The sequence below is a fragment of the Colletotrichum truncatum genome (assembly GCF_014235925.2).
Source record: "Colletotrichum truncatum strain CMES1059 chromosome Unknown Contig_0003, whole genome shotgun sequence".
In the NCBI taxonomy this organism is placed as follows: domain Eukaryota; kingdom Fungi; phylum Ascomycota; class Sordariomycetes; order Glomerellales; family Glomerellaceae; genus Colletotrichum; species Colletotrichum truncatum.
The window spans coordinates 2,851,514-2,872,540 of NW_027222400.1; the positions used below are offsets into that span (position 1 = coordinate 2,851,514).

Sequence of the window (21,027 nt, forward strand, 5' to 3'; positions counted from 1 at the left end):
GTCGATCGTCTCGTTGTTCTTCTCTTCGTCATCGCAGACTCTCATACTCTACGTTCCCTTGTCGTAAGCTGTCTAGCCCTCCGCCTCTCATCCTCGGTCAACACCCAAATCATACCATCTTCATCCTCATCCGGGCTCCCTGCTACTGCCGAAATCTCCTCCCACTCTTCCTCTTCCATATTTGCCACCATCAATATCTGTGACACCCGTGCAAAAAGTTCTCTGACACCGTAGTTGCCCTTGGACACTGTGCTGATGATACTGGAAAAGTCGCGTTCCATACGTATAACACCGTAGGCGTTGGCCCGGGCGTCCCAAACACGACGCTCGAGTACACGAGCGAGGTACCGCGCTGTGAGGTCGTGAAGGATTGTGAAGGTATGAGTAGTCATCAGACGAGCAATGGGCTTCATTAGCTGGTCCCAGCCGTGCTCAAAGCGGCGTGATACTTGGTCAAGAAGTTCCTCTTCATCCTCTTCGTTTTGTTCCGCAAATTCTACGAGTTCCTCCTCTGTGAGGGAGTAGTCCACATCGCGGAAAGTATCAGAAAGTACGGGACGGAGTCGTGGCTGGATTACTTGCTTGAATAGAACTTGAAGGCCTTCGTTCATGAGCTCGGTGGTCTTTGTTGTGAAGGAGCTGTGGAGGGTGTTCAGAGCGGATGTTACGAATGTAAAATCCTTATCAAAGGGGAAGGTGTCTCTCAAAGATGATTCGTGGATATCTCCATTGGTCTTTCTTGAATCATTTGCGCTCCCCACGTTGCTGTTGATAATACGGCCGAGATACTCGTTCGCTGTATCGAGACTGTTGATGAGGATGATGAACTGGATGATCTTGTCTTCTGGCGGGAACCCCCCTTGTACGATTGGCTTAGGGTAGGACTCATCACGCATCTTACGTTGAATCATGCCAACAAAGTCGGAGCCAAGGACTCGACCAATCGTGGGAATAACAGATGCAATGACATCTCTTTGAGACGTAGAAGTGGATTTTTGAATAACAGCACTGACGACGTACATGACATCGTCGACGGCGGAAATAATGAACGGTTGGTTGGTATCGATCTGCCTGCTCATGCTTAGTGACAAGCCTGTTGGAAACTCATCAAGCTGGAAGGCCTTCTCGACCGATCTCCGGAAGAAGAAGGTCATCATGGTATTGTATGGCGATGTAAGCTTGTCAGAAATCTTCCGCTTGAGATTCGACTTGATGACAACTTCAGGTATCGCAAGTGGGGCGTCTTCAGGGGCTGAAGGGTCCTAAGAACAGTGTTAGATTGAAACCAAGTAAACGATGATAGCAACTCACCCGTGTCTTCCCTGCTAAGAAGCGAGAGTACAGAGACCACCGGCCTAGCATAACTGCAATCTCACTCAAAATGCCATCAACCTCCTTCATATTTACGCCCTCATCCTCGCTGAGACGCTGGTTTGCACCCGCACCCATTGCAGGCGAATTGACCCGCGGCGTTCCACTCCTTTGCGGAGGCAGGAAGCTCTGGACCAGAAATGAGAAGGGGTAGCTTTTAACGTCCTTGAGACGTCTATCAACATCTCGCTCGTCGCTCCACGAATCAAGGATGATGCCACCCTGCACATCTGCCTCCTGTTGCAGCCGTTCAATGACGCGAACCATCTTCCCAGAGCCGTAGTGCCGCTCAACGAGACCGCCATGTCCGTCGACGATCCGCGCAATGTGGTCGAACAACCTGGTGAGGGCATTGGCGTAAAAGAAGCCCTCCTTCCGTGCTTGCACACCCGGCCCTTCTTTCAGAACCGATCTCGCCGTACCGGCCACACCCTGGCAAACATACCGCCCGTATACGTCAAGGCCGACCTCACCCCTCCCAATCAATGGAAACAGTTTAAAGAACCTAGTAACCTTGGCGCCATCTCCTTCCTTGGTCGCCTTCTCGAACTCCCTTAGGAACAGCCCACACAAGCTCTCCTTGGCGTTCTCCAGGGTCACCCATGGCGTGTCAGGTACCTCGACAGATGGGACAATGGACGATGCAAACTTGCCCTTGGTGATGTCCTCGGGTACCTGCGCTGCACGTGCGAGGTAAGCCGCGGCGGCTTCCCAGTCCTGCGGAGCGCCCATACTGCCGACGACGCCCTGTACGCAGGCCTTGAGCTCGACAACCTGCTTGACGACCTCGAGCGTGTCTTCAACGCGGCTCTTCTCTAAGTCCAGCTCTTTCACCTTGTTACTCAATCGGCCTGCCGTATCGGCTGCCGTTGCGAGCATATCATTGCCAACAGACCGCGCGGCGATGACTTGGCCACCGAGCCCCGCGCGCAGCAGGTCCAATCGGCCCAGCTCACGGGCGAGGTCGGCCTGAGACCCAAGGAGGGCATCAAGGCGGCTCGTTATAGTGGACTCGCGGGTATGGAGGGCATCTAGGGCGGCGCGTACCTCGGCGATGCTAGAGGCGGCGTAGATGGAGGTGGTGTTGGAGCTGCTGCCGGGTCGGGCAGCTGTTGGGGAGACGAGTGCGCCGTCGGCGGCATTGTCGTTGTCCGCGCGGTGGGGGGAGACGCCATTCATGAGGTTTGACATTGGCGCAAGCTGGCTGAGAGGTGCATAGCTGCCTGAGCTTGCCAGCAGAGGTAGGGTGGGTGTAATTCGGGCCGTGGGGGTTGGGTCAAGGCAAAGGTGTAGTAGGTGTTAGCTGGCCCGAATTGCAAGGTAGGACGTTCGGTGAACCTAGCTCACCGATAAGCGAGCCTGAGGTGTGGGCGCGCAAGGGAGAGACGGACAGACTTTTGGCTGATCTGCAAACTGTCAAGTTTAAAGTAAAGTCATTGGACGAAAACTGGTGGGTTTGTACAACATAAATTTGGAGAGGCCGTAAATTATATACCCGTAGTCAAAGTTTACATATGTGCTGAGGCCGTTGATAAGCGCAGTTCGCCTGCACCTTACATGAATGATGCTTCCCAGTTCTACACTGCTTGGCTGTAGCCGCCGGCCAGCCTCCTTCTGGCGTACTTCCAGTATTTTCTAAACTCATCCGCCCAAAACACCGTGCTGCAAAGCATTAAAAGACCAAGAAGGTCAAAGAACCCCAATGCTTCGGTTTGGAAGACTTCCTGTAGCCAAGGGAAGTATATAACGAGCAATTGGCCCGCAATACTGAGCGATACTGCCCAGTTGAAAAGCGTATTTGAGAAAAGTCCCACTTCGCCTCGTAGGACCGACTTTGATTCGGATCGACAAGCCAAAGCGTTGAACATATCAAATAATACAAAGCAAGTGAATGTCATGGTGGTATCACGACGGTTCACCTCCCCATCCGCAAGCATCTCACGACTGTATACAAGCATTGTGCCCGCCATGATAATAGAAGCTGAAGTAAGGACCCGGAGAAGTACATCTTTCGTAAGCACAGCATCATTTCGCTTTCGAGGGGGACGGTTCATGACGTCTGCATCAACAGCTTCAACGCCAAGAGACTGAGCGGGTGGTCCATCCATGATGATATCTGGGAGTGGTTAGCCTAAGTCCTATTGAGCTGGTCGAGGGGCTACTTACTGATCCAGAGAATCTGCATCGCGTTCAGTGGTGACTTGAAGCCGAGTAACGTGCAGAAAAACACCAAAGACAGACCAGCCGCACTCGTGCTGAGCTGGAAAGTCAGGAAGTTCTGGATGTTGTTGAAAATTCCCTTGCCCTCCTCAATCGCTCGGAGGATAGTTGAGAAGTCATCATCTGTGAGGATCATATCCGCAGCCTCCTTTGCTACGTCAGTTCCGTGCAACCCCATGGAGATGCCAATGTCGGCCCGCTTCAACGCCGGGGCGTCGTTTACACCATCACCAGTCATGGCGACGATATCGCCTCTGGACTGAAAAGCCCTAATAATCTTAAGCTTGTGATCGGGGTTCGTGCGGGCAAAAATAGTTGTGTGCTCAATGGCTTGAGCCAACTCCTTCTCAGACATGGCGTCGATGTCCTCACCACGCAAAACTGGGCGTACAGACGCCTGGCTAGAGGCGTATTCAGTCGGCTGCGCAATCGGCATGCCAAGTTGCCTACCGATGGCCACTGCGGTGGTTTCAGCGTCTCCTGTGATCATAACGACCTTGACACCTCCACGCAGAAGCCTCCTAATCGAGCGACCAACTCCTGGTCTGGGTGGATCACTCATGCCAACCAACCCGGCGAAGGTGAGCCCTTTGTATGTCTCATCATGTTGAAAGCGAGGGCTTCCGGGGGTGCTGCTGCGAGTAGTCGGCGCTAAAGTTGCTCTGCCCTTGGAAGATCTTGACACAACGCCACTAGCAAAAGCGAGCACACGCAGACCCTTTGCAGCCATGGCCTCCGCTGCCTGAAGAGCTTCGTCGCGACGCGACGAGTCGAGCACGATTTCTCGTCCATCACGAGTGAGATAAGTGTCACATGCGTCGAGAACCCTGTCAATAGCACCTTTCATGTATGCAAATTCCTTAGAGTCAGTTCCAATGGTGACTCCCATCCACTTGCGCTCAGAGCTGAATGGAGTCTCGCTCAGCCGGGGGCCAATAGATTCGCGAACATCATGTTCCTTGAATCTGTCGAGAAGATCGAGCATGGCCACGTCAGTTGGCTGTCCACACCAGCGTGTAAAAGTGGAGGCAAAATCAGTCCCTTGAGTTGATGAGAGCACAGCTCTCGCCGCTGCACCGTTCTCAGTGTACTGTTGTGCAAGACGACCGTTGTTTGCAATATTGCCGATCCTTAGGATACGCAACGTGGCAGGGTCAGGCTTCGTCTCCGTAGCTTCATCGTCAGAGTCTACGTCAATCGCATCGTTGGCGCCGAAATACCACATCTTGGCAGTAGTCATATGGTTCATTGTCAAAGTTCCTAGGGAATGTCAGTAGGAGTAGCTATCGCAACCCGAAATAAGGGTTAATCACCTGTCTTGTCGGTGCATACAACATTCACCGAACCTAGGGTCTCTACTTTAGGCATTTTACGCACGATGGCATTGTGACGAGCCATTCTGTGAACACCAAGAGCCAGAGTGACGGTCACAATGATAGGCAGTCCTTCCGGAATGGCTGCAACAGCAAGGGAGATGGAGATGGTAAAAATCTCAAGCAACTTCTTGCCTTGAAGCCAGCCAACCAGAGAAATTAGTCCGATAATGACGAAAGACACCTTGCTCAGCTGTGAGCCAAGGTCATCCATGGACAGTTGAAGAGGTGACCTAGGGCTCTCGGTTCCAGAAACGCTCGTTGCAATGGTTCCGAAATGCGTGTTTCCACCCGTTGCGAAGACAATCCCCTGGCCATGTCCAGACCTCACCAACGTACCCATCCAAGCAATGTTGTTGTCGCCGTTTCCGCCAATGTCTCTATTATCCGACAACGCAGAGGGGCTCGGCAGCTGAAGGGTGTCCGCACCGTATGCTGGTGACAGCATACTCCGGGCTCTTGGTTCGGTGGTGATTCGTACTGGTTCATTCTCGCCGGTAAGATTTGATTCATCGATAGTCAGGTCCGCGGCCTTGGTGACACGAATATCGGCTGGAATACGATCACCCGTGGTAAAATAAACCAGATCTCCCGGCACCAGTTGTGAGGCCATGACCTTTGAGGATGTTGCCTCCAGCATCTCCTCTCCCGGTGTGGTTGATGCAACCGACTCATCTCCATCCATCGGAGCCTTTGGCGGCCAAGTAGGGGTGCGGGCACTGCCCGGTGCTTTGCTGGTAGCTGACCGAACCAAGTGAGCGTGGTTCGGGACGAGGTGACTGAGTGCTTCTATTGACTTTTCCGACCTGTATTCCTGTACAAATCCCACTGTCACCACGATGGTGACTGCCACTGTAATGCTGACTGCGTCATCCATGTTGCCCAGGAAGATGGAAGCTCCGGCGGACACCAAAAGGAGCACAATGAGGGGCTCTTGAAACTGCTTGACAAAACGCAACCAAAGCGGTTCGGGTGGCTCGTGGGGAATTTCGTTCAGACCCCAATCCCGCAGTCGGTTTAGGGCTTCGGCAGCTGAGAGACCATGCGTAAGGGAAGTTTGAAGTCGGCTGGCGGCCTCGGCGGTTGTCATGAAGGAGAACTCGTCGGCCACGCTCTGCGCACCAAGTTTGTCAGTATATATGAACATTGTCGAAGGAATACATAGAGATTGCTTACTCTTGACTGCGCAGACGTAGTCCGAACGTGACCGGGTCTCTGTTGTGATCGTTCCGTTTCGATAGGTTCCATGGCCAAGCCGTTGATGCTTGGCACCTTTGCGGCCAAGGGCAGTAAAGATTCGCCATCTGAGGCTTTCCTTTTATGCCACGGCCACTCCATTTCAGAGAGGGTGAGGTGAGAACACCTCAATCACGACCTTCCAGTAGTTGCAGGACGCCGATTACCGATCATTTGTCACAGGCAAGGCGAAAAGGGGGCATGCGCCAAGGCCTATGATGATGTTATCGGGTCGCGCTGAACAGTCGTGTTCGGGGACGAAAAGCCCTTTGTCGCCAAAGTGTCAATTGGAGGAAACTTGGTCCGAAGTCATAGTTCCGCGGGCGCTGTTAACGGGTGTCGTGGTAGGTGTTGAGAAAACGTGTGCCTTTTGCTAGGATAGCAAACGGAAAGCCAAATCTGGTCCCAGGTACAGGGCCATAGGGCGTATGCAGCGCGCCTCTGTGGCGGGTCCATGGCTAGTGCGCAGGGGGGCCCCGGACGACTGCTCGGGAGCACAATCATCGCTCCGCAAGTCCCAGTGGAGAGATACCGTAACAACGCTGTAATAAGCAATAGCTGCTAGTGTGCAGGCGTCAGACAAAGTGCATCATACTGCAACATACCCGTCTCGTGGTTGCACGCGTATCTTGTAATAAGTAGCGGAAATGCAATGTCACTTTTGAAGTATAAAATTGGGCACTTTGTCATCGATCAGACTGGATGACATTAAATCGTCGCAGGCTACGTATGAGCTACAATAAGAAGCGAACTGCGCAGGTCAATTAGCTATCCATTTTCACGATAAAGCCAAGAAATCTCCAGTCATTTTAGCCAGGATTTCCAGGACCTAAAATGATCACTACACTGGGGGAAAAAAGCCGAAGGTGTGGCGCTTCCAACAATTCACATATCGGCGTTGCATGTTTCTAGTTTCATCTCATCCTCAGGGTTCCAGATGAGGCGGTATTGCCGTGAATTGAACTTCCAGCTGCGGTTTGCTACTCCGTCTTAGTATGTTGGGCCATGCATGAAGCACGTTCACTGCGTACTAGAGAAAAAGTTCCTTTTTAAGAGAGGCAAGCTACGAAACCTGGCAACCTGGCAACCTGGCAACGGCTTGGACGTACACTGTCTACTACGTAGAGGCGGCAAAGGCTTGGCCATGGACTCGGAGCTCATGTAAGGTACCTTGCGCTCCGATCAGGCAGGTGATGCCTCAGCTAGGCATGGAGCCACAAACCTACTTGCTACAAAAGGTCTCCGTACCTGGTCAAGCTTATGTAATGTAAACCCACCAACCGTCAGATACTTCGACACATTTTGCCGCCCCTTCCGGCATGGTCGCCGGGCAGCGGAGTGGGGGCAATCCAGTCACGTGGTGTGGCTGGTGTCACCAAACTCTGCGCGGACCAATCCCTGCCTGATATCCCAGCCCCGTCATTTTGCGTTCGCTGGGCACGGCGTCGAAAGAAGACCACCACACCTTGACTCCCCCCCTCCTACTCATTTCCTCCAACTCCCTCATCGCTATTCATCGCGCTTTTGCTGCCACTGCTATCGCTGGACCTGCGACTTTCGCCTTTCGCGATCGATTCGATTTGCTTCATGTCGCCGCGACTCACATTTTGCGCGTGCTAGACTCGTCTTCGACCGCTACATCTCCAACGCGACCGATTTTCCACAACAACGCGTCCCCTTGTTTACCAGAGCAAGCTTCAGAACCCACCCCACCAACCTCGGCGCGCGTCGCTATATCTATACCTCGCGAGCAGTAGCTCTTGCTCCTTGCTCCTCTTCTTGTCCTACTTGCATCAACCCGACGTCGAGCTGCCGCCATGTTCTATTCGGACGCGCTCCTCGGAAAGAGCGGGCCTCTGGTCCGCGTATGGCTTTCTGCCAACCTCGAGCGCAAGCTCTCCAAGACGCACATCCTGCAGTCCAACCTGCCCGACAGTGTAGAAGCAATTATCACACCCGGCCAAGCGCCGATGGCTCTCCGTCTAAGTGGTCAGCTGCTGCTTGGTGTTGTGAGAATTTACAACCGAAAAGCCCGCTACCTGTTGGAGGACTGCAACGAAGCCTCTATGAAGATTAAAATGGTATGCTTATGTGCCCGCGTTAGAATAAACGCGTCTCGCTAACATCCTTAGGCTTTCCGCTCAAGCGACAACCATGATATCCCCGCCGCTAACCTTTACGCCAACAATCGCGAAGCATTGCTACTGCCTGACAAAATCACTCCACTCGATAACCTTGATCTTCCCCCGCCTCCTGATGCCGCCTGGCTTTTGTCACAGATGGACGACGTAACGGCTACCCCTGTGGGTCGTAAGGGTCGCGTCAGCAATCGTGATATCAACCTGCAGGAAGACTTCAACAACAGCCAATTCCTGAATCAGGTAGACAATCTTGATGACGAGCTCGAGCTCGCTCCGATGGAGGACCTGGATTTGGAACTGGATTTTGGCATGGATGTGGACGAACCCCGCGGCCGGATGGATACCACCATTGAAATGGGAAGAGATGCACCCCTTGCTCGCTCAGTTGAGGACGACATGTTCAGTGAGCTGGACATCATGCCTAGAGGAAAAGACCAACCCGAGCGCGAAGCCTCCTTGGGCTTGAACCTTGACTTTGGCGACGACAATGTACGCATCGCCGACGAGGAGGGAGACATTCAAATGGGCGACGACAACGAGTTCCAGTTCCCCATTGCTGATCAGTCCGTTGTTCCTGGAGCTCCTCTTGACATGGGACGCGCTCGCATTTCCGAGTCACCTCTTTCAGAGATCGATCCCGAGTTTGCAAGAGAAGTTGAGGAAGAGTACTCTCGTATTCAGCACACCGATCTCTACGAACCCGATGAGGACCAGGAACACTCTGTTGTCCGGCATCCGCAGCGCGCCAAGAAGAGGAAGGTTCTTCTTCCGGATGAGCAGACGATGCTTTCCAGCACTCACATCAAGGATCAACAAGCCAACCATGCCAACATTCTCAGGACCCAGTCTTTCTTGCCTAAGGACCCTTTTGTTCTTGCACTCATGGAGATGCAGAAGAGTGGTGGCTTCGTTTCCAACGTCATGCTGGAGGGACGCAGTGCCAACTGGGCACCTGAGTTGCGAGGCATGCTTTCCCTCGAGGCTATTAGCCGATCCAGCGAGTTGAAGAGAAAACGTGACAGTGGTATTGCAGATGTTGAGAGCGATCAAGGTCTTTCATCCAAGTCACCACGTTTGAATGTTGAAGAGGAGGATGCTTTTGCTGTCGACGATGCTGGTCTGGGTAACCAAAGCGTTGCTGCCGATGGCACCATTCTTGAAATTCCTGCTGATGAGGATGGTATGGGCTTTGGAGGAGATGATGACACTGCCAGGCCCGTTTCGCGCGAAGCAAGCCCTATGCCGAACTTTGACGACACAGTTGCCCCTGCTGTCCACCCTCAAGACAGTGGCCCAGTTTCACTCGGCACTAAGCATGCCGTACACGTTCTGAGAGACATCTTTGGCCCTGATGCCGAGCATGATGCTGACAAGCGCAAGAAGAATGCGGTTGTTTTCCAAGATCTCCTCCCAGAGAAGAGAACGACAAAGGCGGATGCGACGAAAATGTTCTTCGAGTGCCTTGTCCTGGCAACAAAGGACGCCATCAAGGTCGAACAAGGCGAGAACCTCGGTGCTCCTATCAAGGTCCGCGCGAAGCGTGGGCTCTGGGGTGCGTGGGCCGAGCGGGAAGCTGGCGGCGAGATTGCTGAGGATGAAGAGGCCAACCAGCCAGAGCCGGCAGCTGTTAGTGCTCCAGCTGTGGCTGTAGAGGCATGAATGCCAGTCGCTTGTTTTGACGAAGATTTTCCGATTGATGCATAGCTGTTGGGTCGGGGTCTTGGCATGTAAACTACACCGTTCTTTCTCTCTGTTGGACTACGTTGGGGGTCGGTCCTGGAAATGGCACCCGGCCAAGTGGCGTTCGGAGTAACCGGGGCTGGAGAGATACCAGATGCTGTTGCGGCCTGAGAGGGGGAAAAGCATGATTTGGGTACCAGAGCCGCGTCTCTTTGTTTTTTGTTCTTTGGAGGTTTAATCTCGTTTTTTCGGGTTTTGCGCGTTGCTAGTATAGCTGGTTTTGGGCCATAAGCCTGTAAGGATACCGCAGTTTCCTATTAGCTGTTCTTCATCGTCAATGAAGCTAGGCGTTTCCTTCCAACATAAGTCAATTTGTGTCATTCTCGATACATTACACCAACCTACCACGCTACAAATTCCAATGCTTCAATGTCCTTGACTATATACACCACCCGTGCTACTTAGAAGACTAATTGCCTTACCATGTCCGAGGTCAGAGCCCTTCGCGTCATGTTCGAGACCAGGTTTCGAGTCAAGTTCTCGTTGCTGGTCGATGACCATGCGGCAGCAAATACATAGAAGGATTGGCTATTGCTCTTGCAGACATCCAGGTTATTCATGGCAGGTAATAACATCAGCGACACTGACATTTTGGGTCATGTCTTTGTTATTAGCATGTCCACCAACGCCTTATACTAGCTTACTTACTTTAATGTGACAGGACAAACATGTACAACCCATTATACTGCTTCACTATTGGGATAAGGATGACTGGAGTTGTCCGTGTTGGCAGCAGTTGGCTTGGACTCTTCAGCCGGCCGTATAGGGTCACAAGCAATGTCGATTGCCGCCAATGATACCTGATAGACGACTGGGAAGGAAGCGTATAGCGAAATTCCAAAGTCTTGTTTACATGCTCTGTCAAACCTTCCCATCGCCCAAAGTACCAGATTGTATGAAAGTCTCCGCGATGAATCCTTGGTCATACAAGAAAGTGTTTCTGCTGACTACCTTAGTCATCGCTACTCTACACAAGCGGGCAACTCAAGGAAGCTCCCACCGCATTACAGGCGTTATGGCTGACTGAGATATCAAGCTGGGGCCTTTATGGCTAGATTCTCCTGGGTGATTTTGGAGGATCTTTTTCGCATGAATTCAGTGTCTTCGTCACCGAGCGCACTTAAGCAGCCCTCATCTTCCCCATGCTTCCTCGCTGCGGCCCATGTAACACATTTGATGAGTCCGCGTGTGGTTCAAGTCATCCAAGTCTGTTTTTCGATGCCTAACTTATGAATACAGCTTTACAAGAGGTACCAGTTCTCATCGGTGAAGCTTTCGCTTCTTCCATCCGCACACAACAAGCCAGCGGCTGATCAGTATAGGGGCCTGATTGCGTGTTGGGACAAATAATGCCTCATGTGGAAACGGCACCTCAACTCAACCGTTATATCTTGCCTACTTTATTTAAGCTTATGATAAAACTATGTGGAGATCTTGATAGCGCCGAAGTGTGTTGGCAAGCTTCGGAAGCTCCCCGTTTCCCGAGAATACACTCTTTTTGGGCTGGAAGTTGTCGGTTGGTTTTAGTCCGATGTATGAGAACACGGTCGCCGTGGTTGAGATTCGCGGTGTGCATGTAACAACTTCGTTGTCTCGAGCAAAGTCAGAAATAATAATTCAACTGATATCCCTCATTAGGGTCTTTAACCTTAACGGGGAATGTTTATATTACAAATTATCGTTGTTGAAAGGAGGATAAGACACTGTAGATTATTGAAAACTGAACAAAGAAGCGTTACTCCAATGTCCATAGCCGTGAAGCTTATGGTGGTGTCTAGGTTGAGGCGGATCTCTCTGTTTTACTAGTACTCACAAACCGGCCATTGTTCAACATTGACTCCTGACCTTCAGCTTAGGCAGTACTGTTTCCCTGAGACTTGTGACACTTGTTTTAGTAGGACGTTTGACAAACAATAGTGGAACCAGGCCATTACTTCCTAGAACTTGGATGGGGTTATGCCCGAAACAAACAGAAAAGATCCAGCAGTAAACATACGATGACCGCAGCATTGACATTACGCGCGGACAACTTCGTGAATCATCCGCTTACCCATAGGCCTCCGGATTGAGGCGCAGTAGCATGCGGGGTAGCAATGTCGGAACCAAATCAACAATCGGTCATGTTAACGTTGTAATTATCTGCGCAACTGGTACATGGCATACCTTTGCTGCCAGGAGTTCAGTTCATTATGCAGACAAGCTTTCCTCCAGAACGACTGTTGACGCACGCTAGTTTTGATATATGCGATAAGTAATGATGAAGCCTCGCATTATCAACCGACTGAGGCAAGACGGCGTCGGCGATATTACATTTCGGCATCTCCTAACAGTTCAAGAGGTGACAGGTTTTCCAATATGCTACAAGGTCATTTATGCCGCCATAACAGAATACGAGACCACCCCTTTCGAGTCTTCAAGGACGCGCGTCTTGACTTCACTGGGATTTACACATGATGGAGTCAGGCCAGAGCCTTCGCGCCCGTTTTCATACGGCCGCAGTTAATCGCAGTGGCTTGCCGACACACTTATTACAGGAAGTTGTTTCCGGAAGACCTCCAAAGCGCCTGGCCCATACGTTAGGGATTTTCAGAATTTGTGCACTAACCAGGAAACGGCTGGTTAACTCTAAAATTCGCGTTCGCATGTTCCACGGCCTTCGGAAATGTGCCAGGATAACATTATGCCCCGTGCAGCTACAGCGGGAACCCCGAGGTCTTTGATCGCATAAAACCAACGTGGAATTACGCAGAGCTTGTTTCCCTAGAAGTTATCTGAAGGTTCAAACTTGTAAGCCTCAAACTCAACCCATGCTTCTCGAACACCGAAACGCCCTTCCGTGACGGACCTCGGAAAGCTTGTGTCTTCGGCTAGACAGCAACGTATCTCCTGATTAGCCGCTCAACCTATTCCTCAAGAAAGCAGATCAATTACTCGAATCAACACTCACAGATCGAATGGAGATAACTCAGCCAAGAAAAATAAATATGAAAAATAAAAATCAATAGATATACTGCCTTTTCGGGGTATTGCGTGGGTTCACAAGGTCCTGAGGATCCCAAAAATATGATTTTCTGCCCATTACACGGGAGTTTCAGTCAAGCAGGATTTTCCAGGGCATGGCCATTGTCAATTTCCATGTTTCCAGATCAAGCTTATAACTTGAGCTTCTTTTATGTTTTATTGGGTCCCTTTCTTTTAAAGACGTTCTGGGTACCTAGTTCTCTCCAGGATTATTTATGACAATGTCCATCTGAACCAGAACTGTACAATACTGACATTCGAACAGAAAAGATCTTAAAGATGACTGTTCTGCAGTATATCTTCTTTTCACGAATAGGACTGGAGGTCAGGTTAGAAGGCTTAGTACTTCATGAATTGAGACACGTTTGCAGATCTGCCAACTGAAAAAAGCACACAGGGAGATCGACTTTGCAATAAACATGGGATGTCTTGACTTTACAGACACAGTTGCGGATAGATAATAGTCCTTCTGGGTGGAGGCACCGGAAAAGATACCGAGGATCGTGATTGCAACGGAGACCGAAACGGCCGTACTTACCGCACCTCTACAGCGAACAATTGACTCTGCATGATACAGCTCACGAATCAGACGCCATGTCAACTGACAAAATTGCTGAAATGGTATGCCAAGGATGTCGGTCCTTTTGACATGAGCTGCCATCGCAGGTTTCCTTGAACTCGGCTCGGAATACCGAATATGGCATGGCCAGCTGAAGCGATGTAAAACACACTTGCGCAGTTGCCAGAGCACGGGCAGACGTTACATATTCTGTCTGGTACGTACGTCCTATACTTTTCAAGTTATTGTCTCTTGTTGTGTGTATTGTTTGCAAATGATGGCTTCGTGGTTGTGTGCTGCCGAAAGTTGCTGACATACTAGCAACTCCCGACCAAGGTTCGAACTTTCTAGTAAATGTATATTTGTGGGCTACCGTCTACTTCACAGAAAGCTGTGATAGGAATCAATGAGTACCAAGGCGAATAATGTGAAGACGAGAGAGATTCCTTCAAGCCGTGGCAATGTGATCGAAGCAGCACATATCCTTGCCACTAAGCAGCTACCGCAGAAGCCAAGACCTTTGATGTGAAAGTGACAGGAAAAGTGAGGCGAGTGAAAGCCATCTCTCGGTCAAACTGCACAGAAGAAGGGCAGTTTAGACCGAGAAACTAATAAGAAGAGCTGCAAAGTGCCCAGAGCGCTGATCCACAACAGAAGCATGTTCAACAAGACGGCCGGCCCCATACCAGGATAGCATAACTATGGATAGCGTAGAGGTTTCACACCCTGGCCCTCATGGATGGATGATGGAGGAATTCCGGCATGCTTGTAGATCTGAGATCCTCCAAGTCGAATTTGTAACGACATGTTGACTTATGTTTCCTCGCGCGGCGCAGAGGAAACAACGCTCCGAAGCTTAACGGAACATGTTTCCTGTTCTTGTCAAGGAGTAGGGGAATCAGCCCTCTTCTGATGCAGACTGGAAGCTTGTGCAAAACACCAAGTCCAAAAAGAGCTGCTGTAGCTACGAAGAACCGCTACAGCTCTTCTTTGTATAAATTTCAGCGGCTGCCTTTAGGTCAGTCAACAGAAGTGCTCATCCATCATGCCACTTTCACTCCCAAGTTAATCATTATCGCTTTAACTAAACATCACTACCAACTACACTCTTATTGTTTTATATACACCAGACAAATCGCCAATATGCGCTTCTTTAGCACCATTGCCCTCGCCACCTTATCCGCCAGTGGCATAGTCACCGCTATGCCTGTTGCGTATGCAGAAGATGTTAGCCCTTCCCTGGCACAGTCACTCCAGGAAGAGGCTGCGGTTGGGCCTGTTGATGTCGAAGCCAGCATCGAGACAAGGGCTAACACTCCTGCTGATGACCAAAAACATGACGCAAATCACGAGAAAATCAAGCAAAATAACTGCGGAACAAACTGTCATAAATCACTGGACTCGTATCACTCACAGGCCTCGAAAGACTCCAAGGCTTCGAAGGCTTCGAAGGCTTCGAAAAATTCGAAGAATGGTGGTAGAGACCTGAAAAGCCTTGAGGCGGCTGATTCTGAGAACTGAGAAAGACACCATAACTATACATCAGACACGTTTGAAGAAGGGATGGTACCAGGAAACGTCGAGGAATAGGTAGCCATGGTAACTGAACTGAATAAAGACTTTGCAATCATTCAAAAAGGCTCGATGTGAAGGGCAGCATTTGTCCCGCCGAAACCACCTAACAGCCAGGTTGAACTAATCACCCGCTTTCTCAACATCAACTGCAACGATGGCTTCTGAGGTGAAAGAGCCAACTGGTTCAACTCAGATGCTAGTGAACAACCCGGCATAGAAGTAGGCCATCAGGCATCCAAAAAGACATACAACACCAGGTATTCGCTGGTCGTCACCGACCCAACTACTAATCCGGCCCTCACTGGCTTATCTATGGGAGAGCGGACGGGATCCCGAGTTTTCCAGTGGGTATGGTCGTATGTGGTATTAACTCTCGCCGAAGATGCTGATGGAGGTATGGAGAGGGATGAAGATTGGTGTCAAGCCATTCATTGACTGGTAACGTCATGTCAAGATCAACTCAGCAGCCATGTTCATGGAAGAAATTTGATTGACTGAACGGCTAATACCATTGACATCGCTTTCAGATTCTGGGTCTCTTGCTTTGGTTATCTCCATGCCCTTGTCCTCATCATTATCGTTGTTCATCCAGCTATGATTCGAGTTAGTATTCTAGGATGAAGATGAATAACTCAGAAGCTAGCTTGGTTCGACACTGAAATAAAACAAAATGAAGTGCCAGTGTGTTTGCTAACTGCAAAAAGATTTGAAGTTTGACTGTAGTTAATGGAAGTTTGTCATTTGGGAAATTGTATGTTGGTTACGTGAGGAGGGTGTTAAGCTGAGGTAATGTTTCTGGGGTGTACCCCGCCAGATCCCCCACTAAAACTTCCCCTTGATCTTCCAAGGCAACACCTGCACAGCTTGACGTAGCCAGCCAAGCAACGTTAGGCCGCCGGGATCCCGTGTAAACAAAAGCAGGAAACAACCAGCCAAGCAGACCGCATACGCAGGCAGGTAATTCCCGGAACTAATTTGCTTAATATTTGTATTCTCCAGTCCTACCTATCTGGCCCATTTGTCTAACCTTTCAACTACCTTCAGACACTATCTCAGAATCATCTTAACCGTGTCAAAAACCACCCCACTATAACCAAAAGAAAAACCCGACATCATGGCCCCCCCCTCGCAGCTTACCGTCGCGACCCTTGCAGTTACTCGTCTGCTGAAGGAGGAAATCTCATATGAGAAAGAACTCATTCAACAGAAAGCCAAGGTCGCCACGCTGGAGAACGAGATCAAGGAGGGCAAGCCTGACGAGGACGGCAACCGTGAGTACATGCTCAAGCAGTTGGTGCGTTCACAGCCCCTTCCATGGCCAACCCTGTGGGCCAAAATCAAGTAAGCCCTGCTTGACTGACAACCGAGCAGAAACTTGCAGTTGAGGAGACTGAGAAGGTGTTCCCTGCTTTGCGCACTCGGGTTGAAGACGCGACCATTAAGCTGGAGGAGCAAATCGCCCTGGCTGAGAGCAGTGGCGTATCAGCTGATGAGCTGGCTACGGCCAAGGAAGCACTGGCTAAGGGCAAGGAGGAAAAGACCTACACTGTCTCAATTCCCTCGGCTTAGGCCGATTTGCCTGGTATCTTGCATTTATCAATGATTTAGGCTAGGGAACGCGTCGTTAAAAATGATAGGGAAGCGTCATGAAGAAACCAGCAGCCCGCATTAATGGGGTATCTCAAATTGAGAGGAATCATGTCTAACTGCGCAATGTGCGTTTCCAAGCTTTAATTGTCAACCTCCATCCTCTCCGGTGCATCCACTGTAATCTGAGGTGTGTCGCCTCCTGAAGCGGGCTGGGCGTCCTGCTGATCATCCATCTCAACATCCTCTCCTTCTTCAATCTCATCATCGTCTAGATTAGGATGAGGCGTTTCGCTCTGGCTCGGCACCGCGCTGCCAGACCGAGAAAAGCTTCCTAGTCCGCCAGATCGCGGCTTTAATCCTTCTCCGTGATCTTCTGAATGGCCATCCTGGCCAGATGTCGCTCTCGGTATGGCGCCGCTGTCGGGATGAGGTGTGACATTACCGCTCGAAACATGTCGCGGCGTCTGTCCGCCTCTCGAGGCCTCGCCATCCTCCTCGTCCTCGTTCATTCCCTCCCGTCTTTCAACTTCCTCCTTTTCGTCGCGAATCTGCCTGCGCAACAGCATGCCCTCGTCCATGATCTTGCTGAACTGGTCACGCCGCTCGCGCCATGTCACGCCGTACGTCTCGCTTTCACGCTCGAGGTCGCGGATTTCCTCCTCAAGCTTCTTCAGATTTGTCACCTGCTCGCCGCGTGGTCTCAGACCCTTTGCCATGAGTGCGTTTGCCAACTTGTCGTACTCCTTGCGCTGGGTCAGCGTGGCTTTGGCGCCGTCAAGTTGTTCCCGAAGCCGCGTGTTGTTATCCCGCACACTTTGACATTCTTCAAGAATGCGCTGCTGGTCGGCTTTGTAGCGCTCGCGCTCGCGGACATTGGCATCGAGGAGGAATTGCAGGCGGGCGATGCTACTGTCGAATGCGGCGAAATCAAGAGTCAGGTCGTCCTTGATTTGGTCGATCTCGCGGAGCTCCTGGGCGGTAGCCTCCTCCTTTGGTTCCGCATCAGTTTCCTTCTCGCCATTGGCGCCCTCTGGTGGCGGGCTAGGTTGTTGCTTCGTTCGTGAATTTGCTATGGCAGAGATGGAGGCGAGCCTCTTTGTGATGCGCTTGAAGGGCTTTTCTTCAATATTCACCAGTCGCGACTTATGGAGCTCCGCTTCCTCCTTGTCGTCCAGAAGATCCCAAGATGACATCTTTAATCTTGATTCTGACTTTCCAACCAGACTTTGGATCGATGAAGTTGGGGCAGCAGTCGGTTAATACCGCGAATATGGTGTCGGGAAAGGACGAGAACGGTTGTAGCTTCCAAGACGGATGTAAAATCTCGAGTGGCAATGGTAGACGAGGATAGTAGAAAATGAAGCACCCTCCTTACATCTCCTTAAGAAAATCGAACAATGTAATCGCACGGTAATTCGGGTTGTAACAGATGTTGACGAAGTTTGGGCTGAGATCACACTCAAAAACAAAGAACCAGCACATATGGGAAGAAGCTCGCGCATTCTTTCCTCAGCCTTGCAGTAGCTCGCATTCTCGACTTAGATTGGTCAGCGGATATAGTGGGTCGACTGGTTTCTCCACTCACCCCCCAATCAAGGGCAAAGCCAAAGCGCTTCCTTCGCACTGCAAGTGATCTCATCAGAACCTCCCAACAGCATCATTTCTGGTTGTAAAAGCCATATCTTTGTCGCAACACTTAGCACTTTCAACACAAAGTAATTGCGCCAAATTTTACGACTTTGGAGATGCCCTCGCAAGAAGAACAGGAGTTGCTGGCCCGCATCAGCCAGCTTGCCGGTGCGATATTCCCACCAAGCAAACTCGAAGCGCGTTCAATCTAATTTTTGGTGGCAACCAGGCAAAATTAACCTACACAAAGCTCAGCAAGCTGGAGTTCAATCAGTTCCTAGCAACCAAGCATCTTATAGCCGACGTACGTTACGAAATACGCCCGGAAACTCAACCGAGCACTTACACCAAGTAGACAATACATACCGACAAGGTGGTTACCCCCACAATCATCGTGTCCAGCCATACCCCTCTACCCGAGGGTCGTCGGGTTTCCGTAACAGATCCCTGGTAGTGAACAATAGTGGAACAAAAACGCCGCCTTCCGACTCGCCTACGCCTGAGGCCTCTGGCTCGACCGGTTCCTCGAGCTCTTGGATCTCGAAGACAACTCGTGGCCAGCGGTCACTTATCAATTCAGCTGTCTACGAAAAGACTAGTGAGGCTACTGCGAAGGCCATCGAAGTGACCAGGCAACAGAACTTGCTCCAGCAGGATGCGCGCGAGAAATCGCAACTCGCCAATCATTTTCAACGCTATGGCAGACATTCGAGTGCACCAGGCACTCCAACTAATTCTACAGCTGTAGGCCAACATGAGATCGAGATCCAAGGAATTCGATACCGCGTTGCTCATAATGGCAGTAAACTCATCAAGGTTTCCGGTGCGTCATGCTCCCTGCAAGCACCAGAAGCAAGAATTAACGGTTGTGCAGGAGACCTTCATCCCGTCAACGCAACACCCAAAGTAGCCTTTGTCGGAGGCGTCAAATTTCATCGAAGCAAAACGGGTAACTTGTACCGTGCAGGTGTGCTCAGATCGCAACAACGGTATGTCCCTTGAAGACTTTCTTTGCAACCGCTAACTTTAGTCACTTGCGCAGCCGAAATGGCGTCACGAAGGTCGACGTGCCTTGCAGCATGTTTTCGCTGACTGGTATTTCATTTACATTCTTACCCGGCCATCTGTTCCTCACTCATACAGACTTGGGGTTCGCCTGCTCAAGTGGGTATGATAAGCACTAGACACCACTAACCCAACAATGATTATTTAGGTTCATGCGCTAAGGGACCAGCTTGTCGCTACATACACGATGCGTCAAGAGTTGCGGTCTGCCGGGAATTGCTTCACAAGGGGAACTGCGCCAACGGGGAGTCTTGTGATCTTTCCCATGACTTGACGCCCCAACGCACCCCGACATGTGTTCACTTCGTTAAGGGCAATTGTGCAAACCCCAACTGCCCCTATGCTCACTCTAGTGTATCTCCAGGTGCTCTGGTCTGCCGCTCGTTCGGCCAATACGGCTATTGCGATAAAGGGGAGGACTGCGAGGAACGACACGTTTTTGAGTGCCCTGATTTCAGCAACACGGGCAAGTGCAAAACCAGGGGCTGTAAGCTTCTTCACCGCGAGAGGGCAAGCGTCCTTCGGAAACGCACGGATGGCAGCGAGATGGAAGACCTGTCGAGCGACGACGAATCGATCGACAGTGACGATGTGGACTCGGATGAGGTTGAGGAATTCCTTGCCGACCCTGTTGGTGACGATTCTGACTTCAAGGTCCAAAAGGACTACATCGCTTTCTGATCGTGACCTGGTGCCACTTGGTGAGGCGGCCGTTGTTGGTCCCTCTTCTTTTACTGACATGCTTGCTATCCACTCCTCAATGGAGCCCAATCTTGGGGAATGCAGAGTTTCCCTTCAATGGGCGTAATTTAGGTTACTGGGAGCAACTGGGAAGAAGAACAGCAAACAAACGATACCCACGAAGAACGACTAGAAGAAATGATACCATGCGCAAGAGCAACATTCTTAGAAAAGGATAGAGAGAAGAATAATTGTGGAACATAATAGAACATGGTATTGGAATGGAACCAAGTCCCCTTTGTCGATCAATCCTTAATTGAAAGTGATATCTCGGAAGACTCCAGTGGGAGATATGATGTATTATAATGACATAACACACGGAGTTTCTATGCCAAGTTATCAACTTCGCTTGCGCTTCGACAAGCATTATTTCTGAGTGCGGGCCGCCCCCAGCTGGCTTCGGTTGTCTCAATTAAATCACATAAATTTTACGCTCAATCTTACCCCGCCATCGTTTCGTCCCTGTGGACTGTGGAAACAAGCCCATTCGATGACATTTCGTGCGCTGACACACTAGAACCTCGCCTGGTCCCCTCCTCTGCGGACCCATTCAACCAGGCAGTCCAGCGCCACCTGCCGCGTGCAGTGGTTCCTGAACCTTTGTTCCTTCAAGGTATGCTACGCCGTAGACGCTGACGAGGCGCTAACTGGGGCCCGTCATTTGATGAGTCCAGGTGGCTATCATGGTCGCTCGAAGGGAGCCCTGCTGGTTGGCATTCGCGTCCTTGAATTGCACCGCCATCAGCTCCGCCCCTCGTCTCTGCAC

General features: G+C 50.8%; 6 protein-coding genes across 6 annotated transcripts, besides 1 other annotated feature; 4 read left to right on the forward strand and 2 right to left on the reverse strand.

Moving 5' to 3' along the window:
• Nucleotides 1–41: 41 nt before the first annotated feature.
• CTRU02_205689 (calcium-transporting P-type ATPase) lies at nt 42–6,302 on the reverse strand (the record flags this gene model as incomplete). Its single annotated transcript, XM_036727683.1, has 7 exons — nt 42–1,262; nt 1,312–2,653; nt 2,953–3,487; nt 3,538–4,851; nt 4,905–5,655; nt 5,689–6,078; nt 6,141–6,302. The coding sequence occupies 7 exons, from the start codon at nt 6,300–6,302 to the stop codon at nt 42–44; spliced, it is 5,715 nt and encodes a 1,904-aa protein (XP_036580639.1).
• A 1,715-nt stretch (nt 6,303–8,017) lies between these two features.
• CTRU02_205690 (double-strand-break repair protein rad21) lies at nt 8,018–10,000 on the forward strand (the record flags this gene model as incomplete). The annotated part of the gene is made up of 2 exons (XM_036727684.1): nt 8,018–8,281; nt 8,333–10,000. 2 exons carry the CDS (start codon nt 8,018–8,020, stop codon nt 9,998–10,000), a joined length of 1,932 nt encoding a protein of 643 aa, XP_036580640.1.
• A 4,804-nt stretch (nt 10,001–14,804) lies between these two features.
• Nucleotides 14,805–15,182, forward strand: CTRU02_205691 (uncharacterized protein; the record flags this gene model as incomplete). The annotated part of the gene is made up of 1 exon (XM_036727685.1): nt 14,805–15,182. One exon carries the CDS (start codon nt 14,805–14,807, stop codon nt 15,180–15,182), a length of 378 nt encoding a protein of 125 aa, XP_036580641.1.
• Nucleotides 15,183–15,548: 366 nt separating this feature from the next.
• Nucleotides 15,549–15,671: a sequence feature (Protein overlapping with rRNA (CTRU02_205692, KAL0939082.1) was converted to a misc_feature.).
• A 679-nt stretch (nt 15,672–16,350) lies between these two features.
• On the forward strand, nt 16,351–16,805 carry CTRU02_205693 (tubulin-specific chaperone rbl2; the record flags this gene model as incomplete). Its single annotated transcript, XM_036727686.1, has 2 exons — nt 16,351–16,530; nt 16,608–16,805. 2 exons carry the CDS (start codon nt 16,351–16,353, stop codon nt 16,803–16,805), a joined length of 378 nt encoding a protein of 125 aa, XP_036580642.1.
• A 161-nt stretch (nt 16,806–16,966) lies between these two features.
• On the reverse strand, nt 16,967–18,019 carry CTRU02_205694 (THO complex subunit mft1; the record flags this gene model as incomplete). Its single annotated transcript, XM_036727687.1, has 1 exon — nt 16,967–18,019. The coding sequence occupies one exon, from the start codon at nt 18,017–18,019 to the stop codon at nt 16,967–16,969; it is 1,053 nt and encodes a 350-aa protein (XP_036580643.1).
• Nucleotides 18,020–18,571: 552 nt separating this feature from the next.
• On the forward strand, nt 18,572–20,201 carry CTRU02_205695 (uncharacterized protein; the record flags this gene model as incomplete). Its single annotated transcript, XM_070204590.1, has 6 exons — nt 18,572–18,623; nt 18,685–18,759; nt 18,811–19,278; nt 19,330–19,444; nt 19,501–19,619; nt 19,675–20,201. The coding sequence occupies 6 exons, from the start codon at nt 18,572–18,574 to the stop codon at nt 20,199–20,201; spliced, it is 1,356 nt and encodes a 451-aa protein (XP_070061694.1).
• Between the last annotated feature and the right edge of the window lie 826 nt (nt 20,202–21,027).